The sequence below is a fragment of the Muscardinus avellanarius genome (genome assembly GCF_963383645.1).
Source record: "Muscardinus avellanarius genome assembly, chromosome: 6".
Classification (NCBI taxonomy): Eukaryota; Metazoa; Chordata; class Mammalia; order Rodentia; family Gliridae; genus Muscardinus; species Muscardinus avellanarius.
The window spans coordinates 5,336,787-5,348,672 of NC_137791.1; the positions used below are offsets into that span (position 1 = coordinate 5,336,787).

An 11,886-nucleotide genomic window follows, 5' to 3' on the forward strand; every position below is an offset into this window, starting at 1 on the left:
GAGGAAGACAGTGCAAGACTGTTTTCAGCTGGGACCCAGAAGTATTGATGATAGCCCAGGAAGGAGCCGAGCGTGGTGGCACACGCTTGTAATCCCAGCATTTGGGAGGCTGAGACGGGAGGATCGAGGCACCAACAGCCTCAGCTACTCAGTGAGGTTCCTTGCAATTCAGTGAAACCCTGTTTCAAAATAAAGAATAAAAAATAGGGCTGGGGGTGTAGCTCGGAGTTAAAATGCCCCTGTGTTCCATCCCCAGACCTGCAAAAAGTAAATAAATAAATAAAAATAACCAAGGAGGGAAAAAGGCAGGACTTTTCATGACCATCCATAATTAAGCTGTGCTCCCGTAGGTCTTAAGTATTCATAAATCTATAGCTGCCTGTCTTATGTAAATGTCTTCCTGGCGGCCAACCCTCCTGAATCTCTTCCTCCCATAGAGACATTATCTGTTGTGTGTCCTACTCGAAGCTGGAGGCTGTGCGTCCAGAGCTATTGGGAACCCCGGGCCCGACTGCATCTATGTGGATCAGGTCAAGAGCACCCTGCGCCAGCTGGAAGGAGTGGAGTCCCGCCTAGAGGGCCAGCTGGCCGCCTCCTCCCGGCCCTGTTTGTCCTGCGCTGACTGGTTCCTCGCTGCGCCCCGTGAAAGGACAGAGAGTCTGAGCACTTCTCCCATCGTCAGTAGGCTGCAGTGCGTAGCCAAAGGAGCAGCCTCTCCAACGTGCAGAAGAGCCCTGTTTGGCGACCATCCCTTAAGGACACGGAAGCCCAGTCCCTCCAGAAGCAGCGGAGGGTCTGACACTGGCTGCGAAGGTGGAGAAGGCGTGGCCCTTACCCCCCACGCCACAACCGATGTAGTGGGAAGGCAGAGAGAGCCTCAGGGCGCCGATGGTCCTGAAGAAAGTGGGGCCTTGCTCAAGGTGCGTGTTCATCCAGGGTGTGCGTTCTGGGAGCTGCGCTCTCTCTAGCCCTCCTTTGATGATAGCAAGAGAATGTTCTGGCATACTTCTTTGGGTGCATTGTAACTGTTCATCAGAATGAAATTCAAAGTCACTCCAACAAACATGCGCTTCACCTCCGACCTGCCACCCACCCTTCCCTGGTAACGTGAGGGTGGTGCGGACACCTTCATCCGTGGGCACAGTGTCATCTGAACTGTTTCTTTTCTCCTCCCCACCTCCCTCCCTCTACCCCTTCCAATACTCTACTAGTCTCTGTCTTCAGTTAAAGTTCCTTTTGTTTTCTCTCTTCTCTCGAGCAGGAGATTTTGTTGTTGTTGTTATTGTTGCAGTATTGCGGACAGAACGGGGGAGGGCATTCTACCTCTGAGCTAACCTCAGCCCTATTTTTTTTATTCCTTACTTTGAAACAGGGTCTCACTGAGTTGCAGAGGGCCTCACTAAGTAGCTGAGGCTGTCTGCGAGCTATGATCCTCCTGTCTCAACCTCCCAAATGCTGGGATTACAAGTGTGCACTGCCACGCCCAGCTGCAGGAGAATTTTTTTTTAATGGTAGATCATTCCTTATTTGAACTAATAGCTACTGTAGTCCTTATTGACAACCAGATTTAGATCTAGAGAAGGGCCAGGCTTGGCCTCAGCACGCTTGTGATCCCAGTCCTGGGGAGGCTGAGACAGGAGAATACGGGTTCGCGACCAGCCTCAGCTACTCAGGACCTCTGCAACTTAGTGAGACCCTGTTTCCAAATAAAGAATAAAAAATAGGGCCGGGGGTGTAGCTCGTAGGTAGAATGCCCTGGGTTCAATATCACATAGTAGACTGGAGCCCTTGATGGCTGTGCAGTAGTTCTTACAAATAGAGAACGTCTTTAATCCCACATTCCCCATTCATCTCTTTGTTCTCTGCTCACAGTGATAACAAGATCATCCTCACTGAAGTATCTGGGGGGAGGGGAGTCTGACTGAGTAGCCAGGAAAATGTTCAGCAGAAACAAGAATTAGAAATTTGTGTGTATGTGTGTGTGTGTTTTCCTTTTTTTTTTTTTTTTTTTTTTTGGTGGTACTGGGGTTCTTGGAGGCACTTCTACCTCCAGGCTACACTCCCAGACCTATTTTATTTATACTTTTTATTTGGAAACAGGGTCTGTTAAGCCAGCGCGGCTGGCTTCGAACCTGCGTGGTCCTCCTGTCTCCACCTCCCAAGCGCGGGGATTACAAGTGTGCGCCACCACGCCCAGCTTCGTTCCTATTTTTTATAGACAAATATAATCTGTATTTGTGAACTTCTAGTCTGCATACTGAAAGATTCAAAATGTGACTGGGAAGCGAAGAAGACATTCATATCCACATTTCAGATAGCTTAGCATTTTTCTTCATTTTCCTCAATGAAAATACCACAAAACATCCCAGCGGTTATGAGTGAGGTAATCGCCCTGGAATGCTTTGTGATTATACTAGTGATGCTGTGGTCTTTCGAAACATGCTTCAAACTTGCCATCTGGGTGGGTGGGGTGGATGCCAGACAAAGCACAAAGAAAGGAGAGTCTAGAAGGTACCAGTGCCACGGGCGCTGCAGAGCGGCCCTGCACACGCAGGACGCAGCCACGCAGCCGGCCTCCTCTTTCCAGCAGCAGCAGGACGCTGCCAAAGCCCAGGGTGGGTGCACCGAGGAAGTTCTCACATCAAAATGCTGCCCGTTATCTCAAAGCGCCCCCAGAGGGGCTGAATAGACTTAAGAATAACAAAACCAGAAACTGCTCTTACAAGGAGAAGAATTAACCTGTAAGATTCAGCCACCGAACACATGTGGACTGAACACCTACCAAGTACCAAGGGCTGGGCTGCATCAAAGAGAAATTTGGCGGGGCAACAGGTGTGCAAATGTATACATGGGTTAATGGCTCCTTAATGGCTCCAGGAGAAAGTTGCCAGGGAGCGCCATCTTGCCCTCCTGTGACCTCTTCCGGGATCCTTGGTAGCCAAGGATAAGCCAAAAGGTCCAAGTTAGTATCGAAAATACTTAAAAGTAGTAAGGAGTTCACTTAGAAGAGTTTATGATTTTTAAATAGAACTTTGATTCTACTCTTAGATATAAACTGAGCTACTTGACTTTTTTTCAGGTCACTAAAAAGAAATCTGCCCTTCCAAATCCATTTCATTTGGGAAATTTGAAAAAGGACCTTTCAGAAAAAGAGCTGGAAATATATAATGCAACAAAGTAAGAAACTTACTTTTAATGTGCTTTTTCACACAACTTTCTCTTCTCTTTTTTTTCCTTTGTACTGATAATTAAACCTAGAGGCATTTTACCTCTGAGCTACACCCAGCCCTATTTTATTTTTTATTTAGAAACGCAGTCTTACTAGGGTGCTGAGAATCTTTCTAAGTTGCTGAGATTGCCCTTGAACCTGCGATCCTCCTGTCTCAGCCTCCCGAATATTGGGATTACAGGCATGTGCCACCAGACCCAGCTTGACTTGAACTCTCTTTATTTAGGACAGTTCGAGTTCCTAAATTAGGAAACACAAAAAGATTACTCAACACATATAATTTTGTTATATCTTATATATTGGAGAAGGGCAGCAAAATATTGGCACAGCATAAATAACTACATTCTCCTAATTCCAAACTGTGTAGTATTTCTGTAATGTTTCACATATGATATACATATATAATGATATTTCTGTACTATTATGGAACATTACACATTTAAGAAAATGAATACATTTATTAAGAGATAAAAACACATGAAGTAATATTTCAAAACGTAAAAGCTTCCCTTTATTTCTCTTCCACAGATAACTTTCCTTTTGTATGCCTAATGTTTTTATATTAGAGTGTACTAATTTAGACTCCAGTGGATGCCTAATTATCTCTAAACCTGGGACACGCACCCCCAATGCTTAGGAGTGATGGTTACCAAGCTTCTCCCCTAAGTAGCCTTACTTTTTTTTTTTTTTTTTTTTTTGGTACTGGGGGATTAAACCCAGGGGCATTTTACACCCCCAGCCCTATTTTGTCTTTTTTTTTTTTTGGTGGTGGTGGTACTGGAGTCCCTGGAAGCCCTTCTACCTCTGGGCTACACTCCCAGACCTATTTTATACTTTTTTATTTGGAAACAGGGTCTCTTAAGCCAGCACGGCTGGCTTCGTACCTGCGTGATCCTCCTGTCTCCGCCTCCCAAGCACGGGGATTGCAAGTGTGCACCACCATGCCAGCTGAAAGGTATTTTTATATGTGGGCCACCTTAGACTAATACCTTGTTTGTGGCTCATTAGATATATAGGCCAGACAGGAGTTACATTATTCATTACCAACCATGGAAAAGAGGGGCTTAGCCAATTTGGGTTGTTTAGCAAAGGGGATGATTAAGTTACTTGCAAATGAATTGGGGTTTATCTATCCCTGCATAACATGTTAATAATCATCCTAGGCTGTTCTTCAGCTAAAGTACAAAGAGGGAATCAAATGTTTGGCCCAGTTTTCCTTTCCTAATTATACTACTGATATTATTTTAAACTTTGCAAGAGGTCTACAGGATTCAGAATGACACAGTGCTTTTTCATTTTGCTTCTGTCTCTCTCTCCTTTCTGAGGTTGACATCTGGTCCTGAGAACACACTTTTCCACTATGTTGCCTTAGAAACAGTGCAAGGAATCTTCATTACTCCTACCCACGAAGAGGTGGCGCGGCTCGGCGGATCTGTCCACGCCCAGCTCGTCAGGAATTTCCACCGCTGTTGTCTTTCCATCCGCGAGGTTTTCCAGCAGACGCTGGTGCAAGAGGTAGAGACAGGTTTATAGACGCACCAGCATGGTTTTCTGTCCGAATCAGTTCCAGATCTCCTAATGCTCTCAGCAGTCCGCGTGTCCAGCAGTGTTTCCACTTACTTACCTTTGTTATCTTTTGTTTATTCACAACAGCCTTTTGCTACTGAAGGGGTTCTGTGCGTGCCACTAAACCTCCAAGCGTAGGTTTATAATACTCGGGTGTCCTCAGATATTTCATTCAGTATTGTACCTGCTGGATTTATAAGTAGTAATGCCATATATGATTGAAATATCAACTATGTTATTTAAAATGTGTTGATTATTTTTTTGGTGCTACAAGGAATTGAACCCAGTACATTCTCCTTCTGAGATACACTCCCAGCCCTGTTTTTTTATTTTGAAGCAGGGTTTCACTAGGTTGATGAGAGTCACCACTTGCAGAGGCTGCCCTCAAACCTGTGATTCTTCTGTCTCAGCCTCCAAATACTGGGATTACAAGCATGAGCAACTGTGCCCAGCAAGGTGTTAATTTCTTAAAAGGGTAAATATACAAATGTTTACTTGTCACTAGTAAAATATTATACAGCCAAAAAGCATCTCTGAGGATGGTTGTAATGCATACAGAAAGATGGGTGCAGGGATGTCACATCTGTGAAGACCTTAAGTTTAAAAGTAAAACATGGGGCTGGCAATGAGGGACTGAGCCTCAGCTCTTCCTATGTCCTCTGTACAGTGAGTCCACTGAGTCACATCATCTCCCAGGCCTTAGTCAGCAATTTTTTTAGTCAGAATTTTTTTCTTTGAGTTCTCAGAAATTATTAAGCAAAATCATTAAGTGTGACCGCACCCCATGGGAGGTTCCTATGCTCTGTCTTCCCCGTTCAACATAACTGATAGATTCTTTTTTTGTTGTTCTCAGTACCACAGATTCAGCCCAAGGTCATTCCACCTCCAAATGTTCCAGAGGTTATTAAGTCATTAAAACTTGGGGCAGAATCAGACATGTTATTAAATTGGGAGCAAAGGTCTTATAATGTGGAAGACACATTTTTAGAATTATTAGAATATAAACACAACATTCTGTCTTGACAACTGCACAGGTTCCTCCTTGCTGCAGTTAATATACCAAGGGCCTTTCAGTTTTGTAAGATGGCCTTTCCATGATTTTCATTTTGTCATTTATTAGTGTAATGCTCCCAACAGTATCATTTAGTGCTGGGGTCCAGCCCTAGCAAGAGTCGGGGGTCCGCGAGCGGTGGGGTGAGGAGTCGGCGAAGTTCGGCGGAGAAACAGCTTACAGACTCAATGGAGAGTGAAGCTGCTCTCTTTATTTTCCATTTTTGCTCTCTCTACTTTTGGTTTTGGCAAGCATTTTATACTTTCTTTTTTGCCTACATTCTACTCTTACAATTTTTTTCAGAATTAATACATCAATAAGTATACAGAGAACTGATACATCAAGGCAAGGTGACAGACGGCCAGATTCTTTTTCAAGGGAACAGTTCCTCTTACAAGCAATCATGGAAAAGATCAGAAGTTTATTATTAACTTACTAATATAATATAAAAATAATATCCTATGCTAAGCATTAAATTCTCTGATTGGTATACATCATTGTTTTCAATCAATAGGCACTACTGAGGAGAGGAACGTTTCATACTTTCCCATGTCCCAAGGCCATGCCTGGGTACCCATCTATTCTGCGGCTGTCCACGCACCCATTGTACAACCAAAGTGGGGTAGGGTTACTGGGGGGTCAGTAGCCACTCTACCATAGCCTACCTCGATTAAATATGCTGGCTTTTTAGAATTCATGACTGTGGGAACAACTTGTCTTGGCTCTGTTTTAGGTGTATTGTTAATGTTGCTTGGGAAAAGCCTGGGGAGGATCGGTTGCCTTTAAGGCTTGTTCTGCTTGTTATTGTCTGAGTCTTCATAGAATTCTTGTTAGATCGGTCATTTGGAAATGTAGGTGCAACTCATCCATAAATGTTATGGTTTCAGGGAGTAAATCTTGAGTTATTTTAAACAATTGGGGGCCATTAATAACATAAGTCTCAGGTATCTTTTTGGTAACAAGGCCAATTTCACAAAAATTCCCAAATCCCCACGCCTAATACTGTTCCCCAGAAGGAGTTGCCGCGCGCCTGTTCCAGGGAATGTCTGCCGTGCAGCGTTCCTGCTAAAGTGAGCCTTGCTCAATTTTAGACTGGAAAGAAGGTGCAGCAATTTAGAGCTTTTGGTATATATTTACTAAGGGACTCTATATGCCATATTACATCTTCAAGCCCAGTATGGGGGACAAAGATAGAAACCAGATCATCATACCAGTAAAAACAGATCTTATCCAACGATGTTGTAGGTGTGGCCAATTAGCTGGACATTCTGTAGTTTTGGTCCAGCATCCCTTTACCCAGGGGCATCCCAAGGTACACTTGCCTACCCAGCCTAGCGGTGTAGACATGGCCAGAGGTTGGTGCTGCACAGCCATTGGGTACCATTTGATGCTGGCCATCTTGTTCCTGTGTTTCACCTTCTAGGGGCAAACCAATCAGTGTCCTTTAGTATAACCATACACTTGCAGTTATATATAGGAATCTATCACAGTTTGTGAGTGGAATGATTTAAATCATCGAGAGAATGGTTTTTCTGTTCCCAGCAGAGAGCTGCCTTTTGGCTCAGCTGTCCCATAGTGGGTGTCATCCAGACATGTTTATCCCATATTTAAGAGTATCCTTTTAAATATTTTTTACTATCCCTTTTTATCTTTGATGTCTCTGGGATGAATTCGATTTAGCAAAATGCCACATGTGAACATTAGTCTCATTTAGAGAGAAATCTTTTCCATGGTCCCTTTAATACAAAGTCTCATTTATGGGCCACTGGAAAACATTCGGTTTTAGCAAGCTTTAAAATGTCGTTTTCAAGAGCCGGGCATGGTGGCGCACACTTGTAATCCCCGCGCTTGGGAGGCTGAGACAGGAGGATCGCACAGGTTCGAAGCCAGCCTCAGCTACTTAGTGAGGCTCTCAGCAACTTAGTGAGACCCTGTTTCCAAATAAAATATAAAAAAGGTCCGAGAGTATAGCCTGGAGGTAGAAAGCCTCTGGGTTCCACCCCCAGTACCACACACACACAAAAAAAAAGGCATTTTCATTCTGTTGCTCTTTCATGAGTTTTTGGAGTTTTAGCCAGTCATGTCTTTGCAAGGGGGACACCCACCAAGGTAGTCCAAGCGAGGTGGCAGTGGGTAATAGCCCACAAGTCAAACAGGCACCTTTATTGGCATATTGTTGTGCTTGGACCAGTAATAAGTTATTTTTTCCCTGGAAGAATGATGCAAAAGTTAGAAGACAAATAAGTTGATATTTTTTAGTCTGGATAGATATAATTACAAGGAAAAAGCACAAAGAAAAAAATAATAAAGACCTATCCTGATTCAGTCTTCTTGTGTTCTTCTGAAGAAGACTTTTAAATTTTCCAAAGGCTCAAAGGAAAATTGTCCACAGGTCTTATCAGCATCCAGGGGTTTATCCTGACTCATCAGAGCCTTGATTCTGCAAAGTTGGCCACATCGAGTCACCCAGGCTCCTTTGCTGTGATGTCCATCTGGCTAGAGGACTGATCAGAGAGGCCCTTGCTGAGCCTTGGGTGTCCTCGGCCTTTGAGGGCAGCCATGCTGAGAGCAGATGGCCTCGCTTCCCTTCAGAGGCAGGAGCAATCATGCTTCCACTGTTTTCCCTCTTTGAAGAGGGAGCACGACCCAGGTGCAGATGGACAGTACTTAGGGCAGTCCTTAACCCAGTGCCCAGGCTCCTTCTAATAATGGCCTCGAGTTTCTTACCCTCTCTCTGGAAGGAGCCTTTGAGGGCTTTTTTCTAAGAAACACCAGACCCTGTATGGTGAAATGAAACATTATGATGTTTTTAGACTTTAAAACTGTATTTTCCCTTTCCTTCCCAATTCATCTCCTTTCTACATAATATTTTATTTTCTGTCCTACATCAGTATTTTAGTTTGTGTTGAGCAAGAGTAGTTTCTTACTGTGAACTCCCCTGCAGGCGCATGGGTATGAGGATCAGGCAGTTCAAGTCTATATGTGAAAACATCTTAAAGTAACACTGCTAATACCCACTCATGCTAATAACACCTATATTTTTTAGAAAAAGAAAGCACCGATCGGTGGAGATCACGCAGATCCTACACATTCAGTGTGTTCTCTCCATCCTGTGAAGGAATATGGAGTGTTGTTTGAATGCTCACCTGAAAACTGGACGGAGCAGAAGAAAACCGCCCCAGTCGTGTCTTACTGGGTCGTGGGGTGAGTAGGGAAGGAGTATCTGAAGGAAAACTAAGTGTTGGAAAGTGAGAGAAGGTAGCAAAGAAGATTTAATGTTTTAAAATATAGGCATAAGCCGGGCGTGGTGGCGCATGCTTGTAATCCCCGCGCTTGGGAGGCGGAGACAGGAGGATCGCGCAGGTTCGAAGCCAGCCCCGCGCGCTGGCTTAGGAGACCCTGTTTCCAAATAAAAATGTAAAAATGGGTCTGGGAGTGTAGCCCGGAGGTAGAAGGGCTTCCAGGAACCCCAGTACCACCAAATAAATAAATAAATAAATAAATAAATAAATAAATAAATAAATAAATAAAATAAAATATAGGCATAAGATGAGAAAGGTAGCTGGAATATGTTAACGTGTTTAGAGTTTATTGTATTTACTATCACCTTTAAATTCCTCCCAAAACTTATTTTATTTTTGTAGTACTGGGGAATGAACCCAGGGGCTTTCTACCTCTGATCTACACCCCAAACCCTTTATGGTTTTGTTGTTTTTTAAACAGGGTCTTGCTAGGTTGCTGAGAATCTCACTGTATGTTTCTGAAGCTGTACTCAGACCAATACTTTTGTCCCGGTTTCTCAAGTACTGGGATTATAGTTGTGTGGCATCAGCCATGGCCCCCAAGACTTTTCCTATTTAAAAAAAATGATTTTGCCGGGCGTGGTGACGCACACTCGTAATCTCCACGCTTGGGAGGCGGAGACAGGAGGATCGCACAGGTTCGAAGCCAGTCTCGCTGGCTTAAGAGACCCTGTTTCCAAATTTTAAAAATATATAAAATAGGTCTGGGAGTGTAGCCCAGAGGTAGAAGTGTTTCCAGAAATCCCAGTACCACCAAAAATAAATAAGTAAATAAAAATAAACAAAATGATTTTTGGGGGGTCCAGTTCTTATCCAATCAATAAAAGAACAAGTCCACAATTTTCTCCAATTTCTTATTTCTTTTCTTTCTTTCTTTCTTTCTTTCTTTCTTTCTTTCTTTCTTTCTCTCTCTCTTTCTTTCTTTCTTTCTTTCTTTCTTTCTTTCTTTTTTTTTTTTTTTTGCCGGTCTGGGGATGGAACCCAGAGGCATGTGACCGCCGAGCTACACCCCCTGCCCAATTTTTTATCCTTTATTTTGAAACAGGGTATCACTGAGCTGTGAAGGGCCTCACTAAGTACCTGAGGCTGTCTGTGAACTGCGATCCTCCTGTCTCAGCCTCCCAAATGCTGGGATTACAAGTATGCACCACCACACCTGGCTTTTTCTTCTTTTTTTCCTGACTGACCTGAAAAATTATAGCCCCTACACCAACACATTTTAGTCACTCCTTTCCCTGGTGTGTTACTTTGGTCTCCACAGATCTTCAAAAGGATAGTTTGATTTTGCATTATATACGCCAGGACTTAATACTTGTGTACAAATACTCTTTAACAAAACCAAACGTGACCACGGATGCTGGCACATTCCTATAATCCCAGTACTTGGAAGACTGAGGCATGAAGATCGCAAGTTCAAGGCCAGCCTCAGCAACTTAGTGTGACCCTGTTTCAAAATAAATAAAAAATTAAAAAAGGCTGGGTGTGTAGCTCAGAGATATGGTGCCCCAGAGTTCAATCCCTGGTACCAAAAAAGAAAAAACTGAAATTCTAATGTTAATCTCCATTTAATATTGTCTAAAAAAAGATCCATCATAGAACTAATTTTTAATAACAATTAAACTTTAGAAAGTTGCAATAAAATGGTAAATAAACATTGTACTTAAGATGATGCTAATAACCGGGTTTGGTGACACACACTTGTACTCTCAGTACTTGGGAGGCTGAGACAGGAGGATCACAGGCTTGAGGACAGCCTAAGCAATATAGCGAGACCCTGTTTTATGATAAAATTGGACTGAGGGCATAGCTCAGAGGCAGAATGCCCCTGAGGTCAGTCCTCATTATCACTAAAAGAAAAAAAAAAAAATATATATATATATATATATATATGTTAATGCTATCTGCTATATTATATTCTAATTATGAGACTTAATATTTTAAAACTGAGGGGTGTAGTAATCTACATTGATAAAACTGGATTTTGACATTCTGGAACAATAAAAACAATTGGTATAAACCATGTTTTTGTATTTAGAAATAAATTGGACTGCATTCCTGCTGGATTTAAATTAGTGGTTTCTGAATTTTGTACCGATTCTTTCAAAAACAAGAAGGTTTCTGAAATGGAAGGGCTTTTTTCATTTTAACTTTTGAAATGACTGTGTTCTTGTTTTCTGCAGGAGACTCTTCCTTCATCCCAAACCTCAGGAACTTTACGTCTGTTTCCATGACTCGGTCACAGAAATTGCTATGGAAATGGCTTTTAAGTTGTTTTCTGGATTAACACTGTAGCTGTGCTTTGGGTGCGGAGCATGGGGCAGTATTAGAACTGCTGAAATTCAGGCACAGAGATAATTTGAAGTTATTTCCACTGTTCATCGCAGAACATACTGTTGCCAGATCTTGAGATGAAACGTTCCAGGGTTTGATGCGTTAGGTCGTATAGTAGGATTGAGACTTTTGAGAAGATACCTGGTCAAAAAACGTGAAGAGGGAGCTGTTAACTTATTACCATTTGGGCATATAATGTTAATATATTGACAAGTTTGAAATAATGTAAAGTTGATAACATAAAACAATTAGAGGAAACATTTATTTTGGGAAAATACCCAATTCCTTGCTTTTTTTCCTCAAAAGTGGTATTAATATCTGGCCAAAGAATCATGCAATTGGGAGGAGGTGACCAGGTTTTGTAACTAATTAGTATGGTGACCATGAGCCAAGTATTTGTACTGCTG

At 42.7% G+C, this 11,886-nt stretch overlaps 1 protein-coding gene across 1 annotated transcript in view; it reads left to right on the forward strand.

Annotated features, from left to right (window-relative positions):
• INTU (inturned planar cell polarity protein) overlaps positions 1–11,440 on the forward strand; it is a gene marked incomplete at both ends in the record, with an annotated part of 72,565 nt that extends 61,125 nt beyond the window's left edge. The window contains 5 exons of the mRNA XM_080697314.1: positions 438–920; positions 3,080–3,177; positions 4,555–4,744; positions 8,893–9,050; positions 11,329–11,440. Of these exons, the coding sequence (XP_080553440.1) occupies positions 438–920; positions 3,080–3,177; positions 4,555–4,744; positions 8,893–9,050; positions 11,329–11,440 (1,041 nt within the window). The remainder of the gene's footprint in view (positions 1–437; positions 921–3,079; positions 3,178–4,554; positions 4,745–8,892; positions 9,051–11,328) is intronic.
• Between the last annotated feature and the right edge of the window lie 446 nt (positions 11,441–11,886).